Raw genomic sequence first — 22,619 nt, 5'->3', positions numbered from 1 at the left:
GTTTTGAAGAAGTTCAAAATGGATCAGCCAAAGAAAGGGTTCTTGCCTGTATTACTAGGTGTGAAGTTGAGTCAGACTCAATGCCCGACCACTTCAAAAGATAGAGAGAAAATGAGAGTCATTCCCTATGCCTCGGCCATAGATTCTATCATGTATGCTATGTTGTGTACCAAACCTGATATGTGCCTTGCTATAAGTCTAGCAGGGAGGTACCAAAGTAATCCAGGAGTGGATCACTGGACAACGGTCAAGAACATCCTGAAGTACCTGAAAAGGACTAAGGATATGTTTCTAATTTATGGAGGTGACAAAGAGCTCGTCGTAAGTGGTTACGTCGATGCTAGCTTTGACACTGATCCGGATGACTCTAAGTCACAAACCGGATACGTATTTATATTGAATGGTGGAGCTGTCAGTTGGTGCAGTTCTGTGCAAAGCGTCATGGCAGGATCTACGTGTGAAGCGGAGTACGTTGATACGTCTCCAACGTATCTACTTTTCCAAACACTTTTGCCCTTGTTTTGGACTCTAATTTGCATGATTTGAATGAAACTAACCCGGACTGACGCTGTTTTCAGCAGAACTGCCATGATGTTGTTTTATGTGTAGTAAAGAAAAGTTCTCGGAATGCCCTGAAAATCCATGGAGGCACTTTTTGGAATTAATAAGAATTTTTGGCGAAAGAATCAAGACCAGGGGGCCCAGGGCCTGTCCACGAGACAGCCCCCCCCTCGTAGGGCGCGCCCCCTATCTCGTGGCCCCCCTGGACCTCCACTAACCTCAACTCCAACTCCATATATTCACGTTGGGGGAGAAAAAAATCAGGGAGAAAGTTTCATCGCGTTTTACGACACGGAGCCGCCGCCAAGCCCTAATCTCTCTTGGGAGGGCTGATCTGGAGTCCGTTCGGGGCTCCGGAGAAGGGGATTCGTCACCGTCGTCATCATCAACCATCCTCCATCACCAATTTCATGATGCTCACCGCCGTGCGTGAGTAATTCCATCGTAGGCTTGCTGGACGGTGATGGGTTGGATGAGATTTACCATGTAATCAAGTTAGTTTTGTTAGGGTTTGATCCCTAGTATCCACTATGTTCTGAGATTGATGTTGCTATGACTTTGCTACGCTTAATGCTTGTCACTAGGGCCCGAGTGCCATGATTTCAGATCTGAACCTATTATGTTTTCATGAATATATGTGTGTTCTTGATCCTATCTTGCAAGTCTATAGTCACCTATTATGTGTTATGATGCGACAACCCCGAAGTGACAATAATCGACATACTTCTCGGTGATGACCGTAGTTTGAGGAGTTCATGTATTCACTATGTGCTAATGCTTTGTTCCGGTTCTCTATTAAAAGGAGGCCTTAATACCCCTTAGTTTCCGCTAGGACCCCGCTTCCACGGGAGGGTAGGACAAAAGATGTCATGCAAGTTCTTTTCCATAAGCACATATGACTATTTACAGAATACATGCCTACATTACATTGATGAACTGGAGCTAGTTCAGTGTCACCCTATGTTATAACTACTGCATGAGGAATCGCATCTGGCATAATTATCCATCACTGATCCATTGCCTACAAGCTTTTCATATATTGTTCTTCGCTTATTTACTTTTCCGTTGCTACTATTACAATCACTACAAAAACCCACAAACATTTATCTTTACTGTTGCTACCGTTACCTTTATTATCATACCACTTTTGCTACTAAACACTTTGCTGCAGATACTAAGTTATCTAGGTGTGGTTGAATTGACAACTCAACTGCTATACTCAAGAATATTCTTTGGCTCCCCTTGTGTCGAATCAATAAATTTGGGTTGAATACTTTACCCTCGAAAGCTGTTGCGATCCCCTAAACTTGTGGGTTACCAAGACTAATTTCTGGCGCTGTTGCTGGGGAGCATAGCTCTATTCTCTGAGTCACTTGGGATTTATATCTGTTGATCACTATAAAGAACTTGAAAGACGACTGAACTGCTATTTTCCCCTCAACTACGAGGCGAGGTAAGGAACTGCCATCTAGCTCTGCACTAGATTCTCCTTCAGTTATTAGTAGGCTTGCGACACCTAAACCTTCTACTGCTATGAATTCTGATATGTCGCATGTTATTGATGATGCCACTTCGGCTATGCATGATGAAACTACTTCTGTGCTTGATACTACTTTGCCATTAGGTGAATTTCTTGATGAACAACTTGCTAGAGTTAGGGGGAATGAAATTACTGAAGATCCTATTACTGATGATAGTGATGATGAAGGTTCTCCCAAAGATTATGTATTGCCTGTTGTTCCTAAGGGTTATGTTATGAATGAAGAAGCTGTTAGGGAAATCTTTGCTTGCAATGATAGATATGATCTTAAGAAATTATTAGCTAAATGAAAGCATCAGTCTCTTAATGCTAGAATGAAACCCGATCCTGCTTTTGCTACTTCACCTATTTGTGTTACTGATAAGGATTATGAATTCTCTGTTGATCCTGAAATTATTACTTTAGTTGAATCTGATCCTTTTTATGGCCTTGAATCTGAAACTGTTGTGGCACATCTTACCAAGTTGAATGATATAGCTACCCTGTTTACTAATGATGAGAAATCTCGCTATTATTATATCCTTAAGATATTTCCATTCTCATTAAAGGGTGATGCTAAGACTTGGTATAATTCTCTTACTCCTGGTTGTGTGCGTAGTCCCCAGGATATGATTTATTACTTCTCTGCTAAATATTTCCCTGCTCATAAGAAACAAGCTGCCTTGCGGGAAATATATAATTTTGTGCAAATCAAAGAAGAGAGTCTCCCACAAGCTTGGGGGAGGCTTCTCCGGTTACTTAATGCTTTGCCTGATCATCCTCTCAAGAAAAATGAAATACTTGATATCTTTTATAATGGACTAAGCGATGCTTCCAAGGACTACTTGGATAGTTGTGCTGGTTGTGTTTTCAGGGAAAGAATAGTCGACGAAGCTGAAATATTATTGAATAATATGTTGACTAATGAAAATAATTGGACTCCCCCTGAGCCAATTCCTGAACCAATTGAGCCAACTCCTGAGCCTATTCCTAAACCCACTCTGAAGAAGAGAGGTGTTTTATTTCTCAGTCCTGAATATATGCAAGAGGCAAAGAAATCAATGAAAGAAAAAGGTATTAAAGCTGAAGATGTTAAGAATTTACCTCCTATTGAAGAAATACATGGTCTTAATATACCGCCTGAAGAACCACATTGTCTTGATAACCCGACACAGGTAGTAAAGGTAAATTCTCTCTATAGATATGATAAAGTTGAAATCCCCTCTACTAAATTTCATAGCCCATGCTTAGATGAATTTGATGACTTTATGGCTAGACAAGAAAGTTTTAATGCTTATGTTGGTAGAGAGTTAAAGAATAATGCTTTCGAGATAGGACGTGTAAGTGATAATCTGGCTAGAGTTAAAGATGAACTTCACCTCGTTAGCAAATATGCTTCTATGGTTGCTACTCAAGCTGAGAAAGTACTCAAAGCTCAAAATGATTTGCTTGATAAATTAAATAATAAGAATGACTTTGCTGTTAGAGTGGCTACTAGAACTGGTAGAATGACTCAGGAACCTTTGTATCCTGAAGGCCACCCTAAGAGAATCGAGCAAGATTCTCAGAGAAATAATTTAGAGGCACCTAGTTCTTCTAAAAAGAAGAAAAAGAAAAATGATAGAACTTTGCATGCTTCTAGTGAACCTACGGTAGACACACCTGAGAATCCTACTGATATTTCTATTTCTGATGCTGAAACACAATCAGGTGATGAACATGAACCTAGTGATAATGTTAATGATAATGTTCATGTTGATGCTCAACCTAGCCAAAACAACGATGTAGAGATCAAACCTGTTGTTGATCTTGATAACCCACAATCAAAGAATCAACATTATCATAAGAGAGATTTGTTGCTAGGAAGCACGGTAAAGAAAGAGAACCATGGGTTCAGAAACCCATGCCATTTCCTCCTAAACCATCCAAGTCAAAGGATGATGAGGATTTTGAGCGCTTTCCTGAAATGATTAGACCTATTTTCTTACGTATGCGCTTAACTGATATGCTCAAAGTAAATCCTTATGCCAAGTATATGAAGGAATCACAAATAAAAGAAAGATACCGGAAGCTGAAATTTCCACCATGCTTGCTAATTACACTTTTAAGGGTGGAATACCAAAGAAACTTGGAGATCCCGGGGTACCGACTATAGCATGCTCTATTAAAAGAAATTATGTTAGAACTGCTTTATGTGATCTTGGAGCCGGTGTTAGTGTTATGCCTCTCTCTTTATATCGTAGACTTGAATTGAATAAGTTGACACCTACTAAAATATCTTTGCAAATGGCTGATAAATCAACTGCTATACCTGTCGGCATTTGTGAGGATGTGCCTGTTGTGGTTGCAGATGTCACTATCTTAACGGACTTTGTTATTATTGATATTCCCGAGGATGATAGTATGTCTATTATCCTTGGTAGACCTTTTCTTAATACTGCAGGGGCTGTTATTGATTGCAACAAAGGCAATGTCACTTTTCATGTTATTGGTAATGAGCATACAGTACACTTTCCGAGGAAACAATCTCAAGTTCATAGCATCAATTCTATTGAAAAAGCTCCAACTATTATTATTGGAGGTTTTGAATTTCCTCTCCCTACTGTCAAGAAAAAGTATGATATTCTTATTGTTGGGGATTTTCATATCCCCGTTAAGGTAACTTAGTGTTATTTGAAACTTCTCCGGTTCCGTGTTATTCGGAATGAGTTTGTTAACAAGACTTGATCAACCTTGTTAGTGGATTCATTTTTATGATCACGAGATGGATGAAACTAGAAGGCGCAACCTTCTGTACCCTCTTTTTACTTTCTGTTATTTAGAATAAATATAGCAAAATAGTATTACCCGTCTGTTTTCTGAATTATCCATGGAATAAAAAATAGTCCGAAAATAAAAGTGCTCCAAATGCCCTGCAAATTTAGTATGATTTTGTCTGGAATATTTGAGGATTTTAGGCACTGAAAACACTGCAGGAGGGGCAAACACCAGGCCACGAGAGTGGAGGGCGCCCCCCCTATAGGGCGTGCTCCCCTGTCTCATGGGCCCCTGGTGGGCCCCCTCCACTTATGCCAGCACCCACACACTTCATCTTCTACCCAAAAAAATCCCCATCCAGCTCAAGCACGAGTTCTAGCTAGTTTTGCTGCGATTTTCGATCTCCTTGCTCAAAGCTCCATTCACAAAACTGCTTTGAGAGATTGTTGCTTGGTATGTGATTCCTCCATTGGTCCAAATAGTTTTTGTTCTAGTGCTTTATTCATTGCAAATTTTTGTTGCATAGGTGATGATGTTCTTGAGCTTGCATGTTAAATTTTTGAGGTCCCAAGCAATTCTAATGCATGATATAGGCTCTAGGCACTTGTAGGAGTAGTTGCTATCAATCTTGGTTAGTTTTATTCACTTTTATTTTGAAGTTACTAAAATTTCAGAAAATTTCAGAAAAAGAATTATGCTTAGAAGAATGTACCAAGGTGGTTCCTCGGCAAAGAAAGGGCCAAGGATTGCTATACGTGAGCAAGATGTTGAATTGCCGAGGGACGCAAATGTACGGGCTTGTGAGTGGCCATCCGATGATTTTATGGTCGAAGCAGGCTTCAAGGAGGAATTTGACACGTATGTGCATAATGCCGAGCTGGAGGACTTCTTACAAGATAAGTGTCCTCAATACTATCAATTGACTGATTCCTTTGTGCGGAGGTTCCAATATATCTGTGCGCGTAATTCTCCTAGTGTCATGTTTGATATTTATGATACATCTTATACCATGGATTTAGAGGATTTCACAACTGCTTGCAAACTCCCGCAGTGGGGTAATATTAATGATCCTCGCAAATCTGAATTTAGAGATTTTCTTGCTAGTATTACTGTGGGAGAATCTAGGGACATAACACAAGCTACCATAGGGAGCATTCATTTTCCTGCTATACATTATTTTGCTCTCTTTATTGGTAGGTGCATTAACGGTAAGGACGAAGCATGTCACATGTGTGTCCCTGATCTTTGTGTCCTCAAGAGTGCTGTGTCGAGTTATAAAGGTTATAACTTGGGGGCAATAGTTGCACGTAGGTTGTAGAATAATAGTAGAAGGGGGGATTTATTTGGAGGAATTTATGCAACCCGTGTGGCTAATTTTCTTAATATAGCCCCACGGGAGGGGGATATGATTAGACCTCCTGTTTATTTGGATAAAGAAGCTATGTTCGATCATCATTTTCTTGAGAGGAATGAACAATTCCTCCATTATCGACTAATCTATGACAGACGCAATGTCGTCCCTGTTACTATTCCTGCTCCCTACCTTTTTGATTATCAGGCAAAAGGAAGATATGTTGTCACCAGGGAAGAAGCAACTGAATATGAGAGGGGAATGGAGGCAGCTCGCCAACACGCTGCTGCTCAGGAGGCGGTCGCCTCTGCATCTCAGTACAACCCCAGTTTCACTTATGGATATCAGCCAGGCGATCATTGGTATTAAACCAACTTAGGCCAAAAGCCTAAGCTTGGGGGAGTACGCATTTCTCACCGACTTTACATTCATGTTCACACACTAGTCGTCGGTGCTCATACTCTTTCATTGTATTATCCATGCTAGTTTAAATTTCTTTTTCTAGTTTTCTTCTTGTGTGTTTGATAAACTTTAAGAAAAACCAAAAAAATTAGTTAGTGTAATTTCCATGCTTGTAGTAGAAATTAAAATGAAAACCCAAAAAGATTTATTCTTCTTCTTCTTACTTGTTGGGAGCTTTCCCGTGTAAATAGTTTCATTTTCTTTTCTTTCCTTTGGGGGTCGAGAAGACCATATTGAAAATGCTTAGTGGCTCTCATATGCATGATTGTTTATTTAACTTAGAGCCCATATTACCCTGTCTTCTCTCTTGAGTTGAATGCTTGCAGATTCCAGCTTAGTCCAATGCACGTGCACTCTTATTATTATACACATCGTTCGGTCGTGCAAGTGAAAGGAAATAATGACGATATATGATGGACTTATTGGGATGAGAAAAGCTGGTATGAACTCGACCTCTCTTGTTTTTGTAAATATGATGAGTTCATCGTTTCTGAGTCAGCTATTATGAAGTAAACATATTTGCAATGACATTTAGAGATTATAGTTGCTTGTGCCATGCTTGATTAGCTATGAGTTATAATGGTTTACCTTGCGTGCCAACATGCTATTAGAATGATTATGATGTGGTATGACAGGATGATATCCTCCTTTGAATGAATTGAGTGACTCGACTTGGCACATGTTCACGCATGTAGTTGAATCAAATCAACATAGCCTTCATGATATTTATGTTCATGGTAGATTATATCCAACTCATGCTTGCACTCGGTGTGAATTAATTTTAATGCATGTTTATGACTGTTGTCGCTCTCTCAGTTGGTCGCTTCCCAGTCTTTTGCTAGCCTTCACCTGTACTAAGCGGGAATACTGCTTGTGCATGCAAACACCATAAACCCCAAAGTTATTCCATATCAGTCCACTATACCTTCCTATATGCGTTATTTACATGCCGTTCCAAGTAAATTTGTATGTGCCAAACTCCAAACCTTCAAATGAAATTCTGTTTTGTATGCTCGAGCAGCTCATGTCACAACTAGGGCTGCTTATATCTTCCATGCTAGGTGGGTTATTCTCACGAGGAGTGGACTCCGCTCCTCATTCACGAGAAAGGGCCGGTAACCGGGATGCCCAATCCCATGATCCAAAAAGATCAAAGCAAATCAAAATAATTAAACAAAACTCCCCCAAGGCTGTTGTTAGTTGGAGGCACTCGTTGTTTCGAGCAAGCCATGGATTGATGCTTGTTGGTGGTTGGGGGAGTATAGACCTTTACCATTCTGTTTGGGGACTGCCTATAATGCATGTAGTATGAAAGATACATCCATCTCATAGTTGTTGTGTTGACAGCGAAAGTATGCCGCTCAAAATGTTATTCAATCTCTATTTTAAAATCGAGCTCTGGCACCTCTACAAATCCCTGCTTCCCTTTGCGACGGGCCTATCTATTTACTTTTATGTTGAGTCATCACCCTTTTTTATTAAAAAGCACCCGCTGGAGAGCACACTGTCATTTGCATTCATTACTATTGGTTTATATTGGGTATGACTTGACTGGATCTCTTTTACAATGAATTACAATGTTTAGTCAGTCCTTGATCTTTAAAGGTGCTTTGCATTTATGTTTTGCGGTCTCAGAAAGGGCTAGCGAGATACCATTTTGTTATATCATGTTATGATTATTTTGAGAAAGTGTTGTCATCCGAGTTTTATTATTATGGCTTGCTAGCTGATTATGTTGATATGAGTAATTGTGAGACCTAAGTGTTATTGTGAGTATGGTTAGTTTATAATATTTGCTGAAACTTGAATGCTGGCTTTTCATGTTACAACAACAAGAGCAAATAGAGTTTGTAAAAGTTTTTCTTTAGCACTTTCAGTTTGTCAACTAAATTGCTTGAGGACAAGCAAAGGTTTAAGCTTGGGGGAGTTGAAACGTCTCCAACGTATCTACTTTTCCAAACACTTTTTCCCTTGTTTTGGACTCTAATTTGCATGATTTGAATGAAACTAACCCGGACTGATGTTGTTTTCAGCAGAACTGCCATGATGTTGTTTTATGTGTAGAAAAGAAAAGTTCTCGGAATGTCCTGAAAATCCACGGAGGCACTTTTTGGAATTAATAAGAATTTTTGGCAAAAGAATCAAGACCAGGGGGCCCAGGGCCTGTCCACGAGACAGCCCCCCCTGTAGGGCGCGCCCCCTATCTCGTGGGCCCCCTGGACCTCCACCGACCTCAACTCCAACTCCATATATTCACGTTCGGGGAGAAAAAAAATCAGGGAGAAAGTTTCATCACGTTTTACGACACGGAGCCGCCACCAAGCCCTAATCTCTCTCGGGAGGGATGATCTGGAGTCCGTTCGGGGCTCCGGAGAGGGGGATTCGTCGCCATCGTCATCATCAACCATCCTCCATCACCAATTTCATGATGCTCACCGCCGTGCGTGAGTAATTCCATCATAGGCTTGCTGGACGGTGATGGGTTGGATGAGATTTACCATGTAATCAAGTTAGTTTTGTTAGGGTTTGATCCCTAGTATCCACTATGTTCTGAGATTGATGTTGCTATGACTTTGCTACGCTTAATGCTTGTCACTAGGGCCCGAGTGCCATGATTTCAGATCTGAACCTATTATGTTTTCATGAATATATGTGTGTTCTTGATCCTATCTTGCAAGTCTATAGTCACCTATTATGTGTTATGATGCGACAACCCCGAAGTGACAATAATCGACATACTTCTCGGTGATGACCGTAGTTTGAGGAGTTCATGTATTCACTATGTGCTAATGCTTTGTTCCGGTTCTCTATTAAAAGGAGGCCTTAATACCCCTTAGTTTCCGCTAGGACCCCGCTTCCACGGGAGGGTAGGACAAAAGATGTCATGCAAGTTCTTTTCCATAAGCACGTATGACTATTTACGGAATACATGCCTACATTACATTGATGAACTGGAGCTAGTTTTGTGTCACCCTATGTTATAACTATTGCATGAGGAATCGCATCCGGCATAATTATCCATCACTGATCCATTGCCTACGAGTTTTTCATATATTGTTCTTCGCTTATTTACTTTTCCGTTGCTACTGTTACAATCACTACAAAAACCCAAAAACATTTATCTTTACTGTTGCTACCGTTACCTTTATTATAATACCACTTTTGCTACTAAACACTTTGCTGCAGATACTAAGTTATCCAGGTGTGGTTGAATTGACAACTCAACTGCTAATACTCAAGAATATTCTTTGGCTCCCCTTGTGTCGAATCAATAAATTTGGGTTGAATATTTTACCCTCGAAAGATGTTGCGATCCCCTACACTTGTGGGTTATCATACGTAGCTACTTTGGAAGCAGCGAATGAAGGAGTCTGGATGAAGGAGTTCATATCCGATCTAGGTGTAATAACTAGTGCATCGGGTCCAACAGAAATCTTTTGTGACAATACTGGAGCAATAGCCTTGGCGAAGGAATGCAGATTTCACAAAAGAACCAAACACATCAAGAGCCGCTTCAACTCCATCCGTGATCAAGTCAAGGAGGGATACATAGAGATTTGCAAAATACATACGGATCTGAATATTGCACCGTTGACTAAGCCTCTTCCACGAGCAAAACATGATCAGCACCAAGACTCCATGGGTGTTAGAATCAATACTTTGTAATCTAGATTATTGACTCTAATGCAAGTGGGAGAATGACGGAAATATGCCCTAGAGGCAGCAATAAATTTGTTATTTATATTTCTTATATCACGATAAATGTTTATTATTCATGCTAGAATTGTATTAACCGGAAACTTGATACATGTGTGAATACATAGACAAAACACAGTGTCCCTAGTAAGCCTCTACTAGACTAGCTCGTTAATCAAAGATGGTTAAGTTTCCTAACCATAGACATGTGTTGTCATTTGATGAACAAGATCACATCATTAGGAGAATGATGTGATGGACAATACCCATCTCTTAGTTTAGCATAATGATCGTTAAGTTTTATTGCTATTGCTTTCTTCATGACTTATACATATTCCTTTGACTATAAGATTATGCAACTCCCGGATACTGAAGGAATGCCTTGTGTGCTATCAAATGTCACAACGTAACTGGGTGATTATAATGATGCACTACAGATATCTCCGAAGGTGTTTGTTGGGTTGGCATAGATCAAGATTAGGATTTGTCACTCCGAGTATCGGAGAGGTATCTCTGGATCCTCTCGATAATGCACATCATAATAAGCCTTGCAAGCAATGTGACTAATGAGTTAGTTGTGGGATTATGCATTACAGAACGAGTAAAGATACTTGCGGTAACGAGATTGAACTAGGTATGGAGATACCGATGATTGAATATCGGGTAACTAACATACCGATGACAAAGGAAATAATGTATTTTGTCATAATGGTTCGACCGATAAAGATCTTCGTAGAATATGTGGGAGCCAATATGAGCATCCAGGTTCCGCTATTGGTTATTGACCGGAGAGGAGTCTTGGTCATGTCTACATAGTTCTCGAACTCGCAGGGTCCGCACGCTTAACGTTTGATGATGATTTGTATTATATGAGTTATTTGATTTGGTACCGAATGTTTTTCGGAGTCCCGGATGAGATCACGGACATGACGAGGAGTCTCAAAATGGTCAAGAGGTAAAGATTGATATATTGGATGATAGTATTCGGACACCGGAAGTGTTCCAGAATGTATCGGGTACATATCAGAGTACCGGGGGGTGTTACCGGAACCACCCGGGGGAAGATATGGGCCATATGGGCCTGAGGAGGGAGCACACCAGCCCACAGAGGGGTGGCGCCCCCCACCCCCAAGGAAGGAGACCGAATTGGAGTTGGAGGAGGGGCCGGCACCCCCCTCTTTCCCTCCTTCCCCCTATCTTCCCTTCTTCCCCCTTCCTATAAAAGGAAAGGGGGGCAGAATCCTACTAGGAGCCCAAGTAGGACTCCTCCTACTTGGGGCGCGCCTAATGCTGGCTCCCTCCCCCTCCCTCCTTTATATATGTGGGGAGGGGGCACTTATAACACACATCAACTATTCCTAGCCGTGTGCGGTGCTCCCCTTCATAGTGTACACACCGGTCATTCACGCAGTGCTTAGGTGAAGCCCTGCATGGATCACTTCACCATCACCGTCACCATGCCGTCGTGCTGACAGAACTCTCTCTCGACACTTTGCTGGATCAAGAGTTCGAGGGACCTCATCGAGCTGAACGTGTGCAGAACTCGGAGGTGTCGTACATTCGGTGCTTGATCGCTAAGAACGAGAGGAAGTTCGACTATATCAACTGCGTTAACAAACGCTTCCGCTTTCGGTCTATGAGGGTACGTGGACACACTCGCCCCCTCTCGTTCCTATGCATCTCCTAGATAGATCTTGTGTGAGCGTAGGATTTTTTTTTTGAAATTGCATGCTACGTTCCCCAATAGCGAAGTGGGTGTCGTGGGTGCTTGGAATCGTGGGTGTCATCGTCGGTTGGAGATTGACAAAGACGAAGCCAACAAGTGGATCCCACGGTTAGTGACATGGAGAGAGAGAGAGGGGGGAGAGGGTTGTGGGTGTGCTGTTGGTCGTTGGATGGAGATCCAACAGCCATGTTATAACGCATGCATACCGGTCGTCCTTGGCGGGTTGGGTTGATCGCTGTGCGGCATGCGTGTAGGCTAGGTGAGTTAGGTCGTGCTGTAACTAGGTTAGGCTAGGACTTTTCCTTTTCTTTTTTGTTCTTCTCTTTTCATTTCTGTTTTGAATTCCAAATGTGCCTCAAATCCTTTCCGAAAATTTTATGCTTTGTCTAGTATTTAGGGCTTTTTAGGAAAATGATTTCCCGCCAAAATAAAATAAGCTTTAATTGAATTATTCCCCTTTCTGCATCTGAATTGATTCAAAAATCATATTCACTCCAATCTTTCTGGAAATTTTACCAAAGGTTCAAAATAATATTTTGGACCTGATGAAATACCTTTATGCCCAAATCAATTATTTAAATTTTCACCCTATTTTTGGAATATCAATTTATTCCCTAATATTTAGGGTTCCATTTAATTACCAATTTCAGTTTTTAGGGTTTTAATATATCCTAGGGATTTATGGATATTAATCGCGACCCAAAATATTTAACAAAAGTCACAAGCATATCTAATCGTGAAGGGCGCAATATGGAAATTTCGCTTCTTCACCTACACCAACAACCAGAATACCTTTTGTCTCTCTCTTTACGGCCTTTTAATGCTATTGTGGTTCTTGTTTTAATTTGGTGCTTCTATAGTGCTTGAACATATGCATTTGAATTATGTAATGGTGGTTGAATCTATATAAACTGAGTGTGTATGATGGAATGAAATATGTGATTGTCTACTTTCAAATCCAAATTCTAGAGAATTTTCAATTGCAGGAATTAAATCATGGCAAAAAAAAACAGCTGCGTAGGTAATGACGGTGGTTTCATAGAGCAAAACATGTGGGATGAACCCCGAAAGCACACGGGTTCCGTCAAAGAGGCAAACATGTGCGATGAACCTCAATAACTCAGACGTTCCAAAGAGGCAAACGTGTGCGATGAACCTCTATGGCACACACATCTTGTTGTCTCGAAACATGTGTGACGATAGATACATCTAAAACTGCGCACTATTGAAGAGTGTGGGAGATAGGAACCCTTATCGCATATGTTTAGCTAATGAAAAAAACATGTGCGGCATGAATAGCACCACACACATTTTGCAGTTATTAAATGTGTGTGATGTGCGCCGCATCGCAAACAGGGGAAAAGCATAGTGTTTGTGATAGGCCTTTTATCGCACAAACTGTCTGACCGTCCTTGTTGTCGGGAACATCGCAAACATTGCGTCGGTATTGCGCGTGAGATAGACCTATCATCCCACACGATCTCCAGAGACCAAACATATGTGGGATGTTGTTTGTATCGCAAACGCTTACATCAGGAATCACGTGTGCGATAGGTTCGGGCATCACATACGATTAGTTTTGCCAAAATGTGTGCATTTTCGTTCGTTGTCGCGCACGGTTATCCCGTAGAAAATTTTATGCTTTGTCTAGTATTTAGGGCTTTTTAGGAAAATGATTTCCCGCCAAAATAAAATAAGCTTTAACTGAATTATTCCCTTTTTTTGCATCTGAATTGATTCAAAAATCATATTCAGTCTAATCTTTTTGGAAATTTTACCAAAGGTTCAAAATAATATTTTGGACCTGATGAAATACCTTTATGCCCAAATCAATTATTTAAATTTTCACCCTATTTTTGGAATATCAATTTATTCCCTAATATTTAGGGTTCCATTTAATTACCAATTTCAATTTTTAGGGTTTTAATATATCCTAGGGATTTATGGATATTAATCCCGACCCAAAATATTTAACAAAAGTCACAAGCATATCTAATTGTGAAGGGCGCAATATGGACATTTCGCTTCTTCACCTACACCGACAACCAGAATGCCTTTTGTCTCTCTCTTTACGGCCTTTTAATGCTATTGTGGTTCTTGTTTTAATTTGGTGCTTCTATAGTGCTTGAACATATGCATTTGAATTATGTAATGGTGGTTGAACCTATATAAGCTGAGTGTGTATGATGGAATGAAATATGTGATTGTCTACTTTCAAATTCAAATTCTAGAGAATTTTCAATTGCAGGAATTAAATTATGGCAAAAAAACAGCTCCATAGGTAACGACGGTGGTTTCATAGAGCAAAACATGTGGGATGAACCCCAAAAGCACACGGGTTCCGTCAAAGAGGCGATGAACCTCAATAACTCAGACGTTTCAAAGAGGCAAACATGTGCGATGAACCTCAATAACTCAGACGTTTCAAAGAGGCAAACTTGTGTGACGGACCTCTATGGCGCACACATCTTGTTGTCTCGAAACTTGTGTGACGATAGATACATCTAAAACTGCGCACTATTGAAGAGTGTGTGAGATAGGAACCCTTATCGTATATGTTTAGCTAATGAAAAAACATGTGCGACATGAATAGCACCACACACATTTTGCAGTTATTAAACGTGCGTGTTGTGCATCTCACATCTTGTTGTCCTGTCCGGGCAGCAACGTCGTCGTCATCGCGGTCCTTCTTGAAGGTGCTGCTTGGTACTCGGCGATTCGAGGGCATTGGAGTGCGACGGCATTCTCCGGTGGGCGCAGCGGTTGCGGGATGCTACAGCTTTCGTTGAGCCGGTGTTGCTCGCATTTCTTTCTCTTATTTTCTCTTTTTTCTTTTGGACATGATTGTGCTGTCTACCCCATCATGGTATCGTTCGCTGTATCGGTGACGGTTGCTTTGTAATACAAAGCGGGGGGAAACCCTATTTCGGAACATGCGTGCTGTGCGCCGCAACGGAAATGGGAGAAAAGCATAGTGTTTGTGATAGGCCTTTTATCGCACATGCTGTCTGGCCGTCCTTGTTGTTGGGCACATCGCAAACGTTGCGTCGGTATTGCGCGTGAGATAGACCTATCATCCCACACGATCTCCAGAGACCAAACATATGTGGAATGTTGTTTGTATCGCAAACGCTTACATCAGGAATCACGTGTGTGATAGGTTCGGGCATTACATACGATTAGTTTGCGTTTGCGAAAGAGGGTTTTAACCGTGTGCCCGATGGTCTTATAACTGCACTGATGCAAATCACCTTTATTTATGAATAAAACCAAGCTCACAACGTGTTTAACGACGAAACAGGTTCCTAAAGCATGCTGCCAACTCGAGCTACACACTAGACATCATACTGTTACCATCGCAAGTATAGTCCCCACATGTTTATATCCGTTTACTCGCATACATAAAGCTAGCTGGACGTGCGTATGACAGCTCCTGTCACAACATATGGCATGGTAGACTCGATATTCAGGCCGGACCCGACGAAGGCTGACACGTAACGGGAGGTTGTAATCTTCAAGCCGATTCGGCGACGGAGGGTGGAAAGACACCTTTTCCTCGCGGGCGTCCCTCGAGCGACCCGTGCCAAGTCAGCAACTGCACAGACAAACGAAACACTTCAACTATTTGTTCATCATCATCATACTGGAAACACCTGACCTCTCGGCGTACGGAGTTGATCAACTCTGGGTATGTGAAGTGCTGATGATTACCTTGGCGTTGACACCATCGGGGACGATGCGGCCCTCGCTCTTGAGCTTGAGATACTCTTCGCGCTTAAACTTGGTGAATCCCCTGCAAGAAGGAAACGGTTCGTACGGCTGAGATCTACCCGGCAACCACAAGGCAGCCACAGGTGGAGAGAGCTCCCGATCCTGGCCGTCCAATTCAAACTAGGGAAGACCGACCGATTAAGATGGCCTACCATTTGCCGCTGACGATGACCCTCTGGCGTCCGGGGAACTTGAACTTGGCCCGGCGCAGCGCCTCCTGCGCGTGGGCCGCGTGCGCGTCGCGGCAGCGCACCGAGAGCAGCACCTGGCCGATGTGCACCCGCGCGCACATCCCGGTGGGCTTGCCGAAGGCGCCGCGCATGCCGGTCTGCAGCCGGTCGGCGCCGGCGCAGGAGAGCATCTTGTTGATGCGGAGGACGTGGTAGGGGTGCGCGCGCACGTGGAGGTGGAAGGCGTCCTTGCCGGCGTGCTTGGCCATGTACTTGTTGCAGGCGATCCGGGCCGCCTCCAGGGCCTCGCTCGTCACGTTCTCCTTCTCCCAGCTCACCAGGTGCACGCACAGCGGGAACTCGTCCACGCCCCGCTTCTTCTGCCCCACGTCGAAGATGCGGATCTTGGGGTCCGGCACCCCGCGGCAGTACCGCGACTTGGGGTACGGCTTGTTCTTGATCTGGCGGTAGCACCGAGCAGGCCCTGAACAACAACGGCGTTGGTTCAAGTAGATATTACTAACATCGTGCATGATCGATCCGGCGAGCTAGCTAGAGGAAAGAAAAGAAAGGTCAAAGGTGATGTCTGCAACATGGAGACGATGGGGATCCGGCTAGCTAGAGGAAAGGAAAGGTGATGGCTGCTTACTCCTTCCCATGGCGAAAAGTTGCAACCTGAGGTGACAAAAGGGAGGCTGTGGAGTCTTTCGGAGCTTGGCTAGGATGTGTGATTCGAAGGAGACGGGTGAAGCCAAGTGGTGGGTTTATAGAGGAGAGGAGGCTGGTGCCGGAAGGTTCTGGTTTTCCGCAACGCGTGTCGACGAGCGGCCGGAAGGCCGAGGTTGCGTTTGGTTGAGGCAGGCCGTGACGCTTCTTCCAGAGCATGCGGGCGAGCGGTTGACACGCCGTGGGCTGCGAAAGCGATCGAAGCATTTGCTTGGGTTTGAACGCCCCAAAGGGGCCGAGCCGAATTCTTCGTAAGCAAGTGAAGCCGAAGCCCATGATCAGAAAGGTGACGTGAGGGTTTTTAAATTGTGGGGCCAGAGGAGATCACCCCGTACCCCCCGCGCCGCCCTCCCGAGCGGGGCGACCGGGGCGGCCCTTCCTCCCCTCACCGCCCAGCCCCCTCCTCCCACCCCTCCCGCCGCCGCTGCCGCCGGCTGGCGTGGCCGGGCGTTGCCCGCGCGGCGCCATGGCGAGGCCGGCGGTGGCGGCCCTCTTCCTCTCCCCCTCGCGGTTCCCCGGCTCGGGCGGCGGCTTCCGGCGACGGTGCGCCTCGGCGGGCGGTGCCCCGGTGTTCATCGGGCGCAGATTCAGCGGCGACGTGGCCCTTTGGCGGCGGTGGCGGCTGGCGGCGGGGGTTGGCCGGCGGAGCCCTGCAGGCCCAGATCTGGGCCCTTTTGGCCCGATCTGGGTCAGGGCGGGCTGGTCTGGCCTCCGGCGGGTCTCCTCCGGCTGGGCTGGCGGGATGCGGCCGTTGGGACCGGCGGCTCTGCACTGCGTCGGCTGCAGCGCGGCTGCAGGAGCTTAACGGGCCCGATCTGGGCCCGGCTGGGCAGGGGGTCCGGCGTGCTCCCGCGTCTGCGTCCGGTCTGCTACGACTTGTGCCGTGGAGGTTGTCCCCTCCCACGTGGCTGTGGTGCTCCTGGTCCCTATCGGCGGTGGTCTCGTTTGGTTCGGCCGGCCTCGCAGTGTCTGCGGTGGAGAGACGACGGTGGTGCCCTCGTGACTGTGGTGGCGCAGGTTGGTGGGCGGTTGGCATGGTGGAGCCGCCGGTTGGTCCTCGGTTGTGGGTATGAGGGGTAGGGCGAAATCCCTCTCGGGTTCGCCCGGCACCGACGCGGTGACGCCTGCGGGCGCCATCAACCTTCTTGAAGGGCGTCGAGAGTACCTCTCGCCCGCTTCCCTCCGTGTACCGGGAGAAATCCTAGGATTCGTCCGGGCAGCAGCGTCGTCGTCGTCGCAGTCCTTCTTGAAGGTGTTGCTTGGTTCGCGGCGACTCGATGGCATTGGATCATGGTGGATGTCCCTGGTGGGCGCAACGGTTGCGGGATACTTCAGCTTTCGTTCTTCCGATGCTGCCGGCATTTCTTTCTTTTGATTTTCTCTTGTCTTTCTTTTGGGCATGCTTGTGCTGTTTGCCCCAGCATCGTTCTTCTGGCTGTATCGGTGTTGTTGCTTTGTAATACAAAGCGGGGGAAAACCCTTTTTCGGTGAAAGATGACGTGAGTGCTGCTCTGCTCAACTCTGAACTGGTCCTCGCGTTTCTCAAAGAGAGAGAGAGAGAGCTGGTCCACATGCTGCCCGAGTGTTAGCTTTTTTTTTTCAAGGGCTACTACGTCCAAGCGGATGCACCATTAGCGTGTGGTGGGGAATCTCCAACAGAAATCATCAAAAGGACATCATCCAGTGTCGAGTCACTCTCAAATGTCTCAGGACAGCCGGTGGGGCGAACGCTAGTGAATATTTGCCCCATTTCAAACGGATCGAATACAAACACAGACGGAATTTGAGCTAAATAGAGGAAATTAAAGCAAGTTTTATCGATGTATTACATGCAAATGGATGATATTGAACAAGTTCAACCTACTTAAACTAAGCTAAACTAAACCAGGCTAGGTACTGGATGGTGATTCGTAGGCTCTTTCGAGGCCATCGGCACTTCCATCTTCGTCAACGTCATCATCTAATCCGATGTCCCCGCTGCTACTATCGTCGTCTTGGTGCCAGTGCGCCAGTGACGGAAGGACCGTCAGGTGTCGCGCTATCCCTGCCCGACCACCGTGACGCGCTGGCGGTGCAGACGTTCTGCCATCCTCCACCTTTTTTCGCCGTTCATCGCCGGCGACTCCAATGAAGAGGGCACACTCGGACTCCGCCAACCCAACTTGGAGGAGCTGGGTGTTGAGGCGACGGCGGCGGCAGCAGGCGTCTGACTCGACGGTGGTCTTGGACCGGTCGAGTTCCCAAGCCTCCTGGAGTGCGGGATACGTCAACACCCAGGCCGGTTTCACCTGGGTCTTGGCGAACACCGCCTTGCATTGCGTGCTGCGTTGCTCCGACCGCACTCATCCACCTCGGCTTTGCACTTGGAGGACGGGGCGTCACTGGTGCCCTTGATGTAGTAATGGAGGCCGGGCCAGCTTGGACGATGTCGGGGAGGACAGTTCCTCCTTCTCAACGACCGGGAGGACCGGGCGCCACTGGTTGGTCGACTTGCAACCCGGCAGGACGATGGCTCCTCCTTCATGTGACATGCCACAGTTGCACGACAGGTACAACGGCTCCTTCTTCACGCGGTAGCGTACATTCTGAACGTCGCGGTTGCGCGACAGAGACAATGGTGCCAGACCCTAGTCGACCAACAACCTATGCAACACCTCCTCTATCTGCACTACGAACTCCTCGTCCATCGATGCGGCGAGCTGGGATGGCTTTTGCTCCTCGTCGCCCGATGAGAGCGTATGTTGGTGCAATGATATGCCCCTTATGTTTTGGAGTTTGTTGACATAAACATCATACTTATGTGTTTGCTAGTGCACACAGAGTAACATGTCCCTGAAGTATCAAGGAGTTTGATGCAAACGACGAAGATAATCTCCCTGCGCAGCAGGGAAGGTTATCACCGAAGATAAAGCTAACAAGAGTGACCCCTAAAAATTTCTAAAGTTTAAGCCATTGGTTCGGTGCCTGTTCGAAGAATATGACTACGTCCGAGGAAGAATGAAGACGAGATGAAGACGTAGAATTTGTTTCGTTGTTCTTCTTCTTTCATTGAGTCATAGGACCACCGTACTATTAAGAGGGATATATCGTCCGAAGCTTTGATTCTCTGATGCTAAACCCAAATCCTATGAAAGCTGTGAGAGAAATCTCCTTGTGCTCAGAGTAAATACTTGCCAGCAAGAAACTGTGATCTTCTTCGCTGCGAGAGATTTGACTCGGACCGAGGAGTTAGCATTACTTGTTCCTCAAGTAATGTTACCGTTGCTTCAAAATCCGACTATCGCGAACATACCACTTAATAATGTTACTGTATTCCAACTTCTCTATGGTTCATACCACTTAATACTAGCCATAGATGCATCAAAATAAGCAAACAACACACGAAAAACAGAATCTGTCAAAAACAGAACAGTCTGTAGCAATCTGTAACTCTAGAATACTTCTGGAACTTTAAAAATCCTAACAAAATAGGAAGTCCTGGTAAAATTTTCTATTGATTGACAGCAAAAAGAATCAACGCAAAAGCGTGATTCTGTGAATTACTAAAATTATTTTCGTGCGCGCAAAGTTTCTGTTTTTCAGCAGCATCAAATTAACTATCACCATAGGTTATCCTATAGGTTCTACTTGGCACAAACACTAATTAAAACATGAAAACACATCTAAACAGAAGCTAGATAAAATATTTATTTAATAACAACAAGGAAAAATATTGGGTTGTCTCCCAACAAGCGCTTTTCTTTAAAGCCTTTTAGCTCGGCATTGATAATTTTAATGATGCTCACATGAAAGACAAGAATTGAAGCGCAAACAGAGCATCATGAAACACGTGACAAACACATCTAAGTCTAACATACTTCCTATGCATAGGCATATTATAAGCAAACAAATTTGCAAGGCAAGCAAAAACTGGCATATGCAAGGAAGAAGAAAAAGACGATAGCAATCTCAACATGACGAGAGGTAACTTAGTAAGATAAAAATTTCTACGATCATAGTTTCCTCTCTCATAATAATTACATGTAGGATCATAGGAAAATTCAACAAAATAGCTATCACATAACATATTCTCAACACGATCCACATGCATGTGAAGTTGACACTCTTCCAAACCCACTTTTATCAAAAATACCATAAGATTGAACATTATCCAAATATGTGGGATCTAAAGTTGACACTCTTCCAAACCCACTTTCAATATTATTGCAAACACTATTATCAATCTCATATTCATCATGGGGCTTAAATAAACTTTCAAGATCATAAGAAGAATCACCCCAATCATGGTTATTGAAACAAGTAGTAGACATAGCAAAACTAGCATCCCCAAGCTTAGGGTTTTGCATATTATTAGCATAATTGACATCAAGAGAATTTATAGTAAAACAATTGTAATCATGCTTTTTATTCAAAGATCTATCGTGAATCACTTCATAAAGTATTTCATCACAATTTTCAGATTCACGAATTTCAAGCAAAACTTCATAAAGATAATCTAGTGCACAAAACTCACTAGAAATTGGTTCATCATAATTGGATCTATTAAAAAGATTAGCAAGAGGATGAGGATCCATAGATCTTAGCTTCTTTGTTTAGTAATAAATACTCAATTATTCCGACCAAACGAGCAAACAAGGCAAGTAAGACATTAAGGTAAACGGAAAGACGAACAGAAGAAGGGCGAATAAAATGGCAAGGGTGAAGTGGGGGAGAGGAAAACGAGAGGCAAATGGAAAATAATGTAATGCGTGGGAGATGAGTTTGTGATGGGTACTTGGTATGTCTTGACTTGAGCGAAGACCTCCCCGGCAACGGCGCCAGAAATCCTTCTTGCTATGTCTTAAGCTTGCGTTAGTTTTCCTTGAAGAAGAAAGGGTGATGCAGCAAAGTAGCGTAAGTATTTTCCTCAGTTTTTGAGAAGCAAGGTATCAATCCAGTAGGAGGCTCCTCAGAAGTCTCACACACCTACATAAACAAACAAGAACCTCGCAACCAACGCAATAAAAGGGGTTGTCAATCCCTTCATGGCCACCTGCAAAAGTGAGACCTGATAGAGATAATATGATAAGATAAATAGTTTTGGTATTTTTATGATATAGATTGGAAAAGTAAAGATGCAAATAAAAGTAAATGATAAACTTATATGATAAAAGATAGGCCTAGGGGCCATAGGTTTCACTAGTGGCTTCTCTCAAGATAGCATAAGTATTACGATGGATGAACAAATTACTGTCGAGCAATTGATAAAAAAACGCATAGTTATGAGATTATCTAGGCATGATCATGTATATAGGCATCACGTCCGTGAAAAGTAGACCGACCCCTGCCTGCATCTACTACTATTACTCCACACATTGACCGCTATCCAGCATGCATCTAGAGTATTACGTTCATAAAGAACAGAGTAACGCATTAAGAAAGATGACATGATGTAGAGGGATAAACTCATGCAATATGATATAAACCCCATCTTTTTATCCTCGATGGCAACAATACAATACGTGCCTTGCTGCCCCTGCTGTCACTGGGAAAGGACACCGCACGATTGAATCCAAAGCTAAGCACTTCTCCCATTGCAAGAAAGATCAATCTAGTAGGCCAAACCAAACTGATAATTCGAAGAGACTTGCAAAGATAACTTAATCACACATAAAAGAATTCAGAGGAGATTCAAATATTTCTCATAGATAAACTTGATCATAAACCCACAATTCTTTAGATCTCGAGAAACACACCGCAAAAAGAGTTACATCAAATAGATCTCCAAGAAGATCGAGGAGAACATTGTATTGAGATTCAAAGAGAGAGAAGAAGACATCTAGCTAAAAACTATAGACCCGAAGGTCTGTGGTAAACTACTCACAACTCATCGGAGAGGCC

At 43.9% G+C, this 22,619-nt stretch overlaps 1 protein-coding gene across 3 annotated transcripts; it reads right to left on the bottom strand.

Moving 5' to 3' along the window:
- Positions 1 to 15,310: 15,310 nt before the first annotated feature.
- Positions 15,311 to 16,779, bottom strand: LOC123094848 (60S ribosomal protein L10). Of its 3 annotated transcripts, none has more exons than XM_044516730.1 (4): positions 16,663 to 16,779; positions 15,996 to 16,565; positions 15,784 to 15,865; positions 15,311 to 15,667 (listed from the first exon to the last, which is right to left on the bottom strand). In XM_044516730.1, the coding sequence occupies exons 2-4, from the start codon at positions 16,544 to 16,546 to the stop codon at positions 15,587 to 15,589; spliced, it is 714 nt and encodes a 237-aa protein (XP_044372665.1). In that variant the 5' UTR covers positions 16,547 to 16,565; positions 16,663 to 16,779; the 3' UTR covers positions 15,311 to 15,586. The 3 variants fall into 3 exon arrangements, with proteins under 3 accessions (XP_044372665.1, XP_044372666.1, XP_044372664.1); XM_044516731.1 differs by having other exon boundaries at positions 15,996 to 16,497; positions 16,663 to 16,763; XM_044516729.1 differs by lacking the exon at positions 16,663 to 16,779 and having other exon boundaries at positions 15,996 to 16,654.
- Positions 16,780 to 22,619: the final 5,840 nt, after the last annotated feature.

This window comes from Triticum aestivum, chromosome 4B (genome assembly GCF_018294505.1).
Source record: "Triticum aestivum cultivar Chinese Spring chromosome 4B, IWGSC CS RefSeq v2.1, whole genome shotgun sequence".
NCBI lineage: Eukaryota > Viridiplantae > Streptophyta > Magnoliopsida > Poales > Poaceae > Triticum > Triticum aestivum.
This window is presented reverse-complemented; position numbering and strand designations above follow the sequence as displayed.

Coding starts and splice junctions, on each gene's coding strand:
- LOC123094848 (XM_044516730.1), bottom strand. CDS start 16,546: ATGCACGATGTTAGTAATATCTACTTGAACCAACGCCGTTGTTGTTCA. Junction 15,866..15,995: donor GTCATCGTCAGCGGCAAATG/GTAGGCCATCTT, acceptor TCCTTCTTGCAG/GGGATTCACCAAGTTTAAGC. Junction 15,668..15,783: donor CCGATGGTGTCAACGCCAAG/GTAATCATCAGC, acceptor TTGTCTGTGCAG/TTGCTGACTTGGCACGGGTC.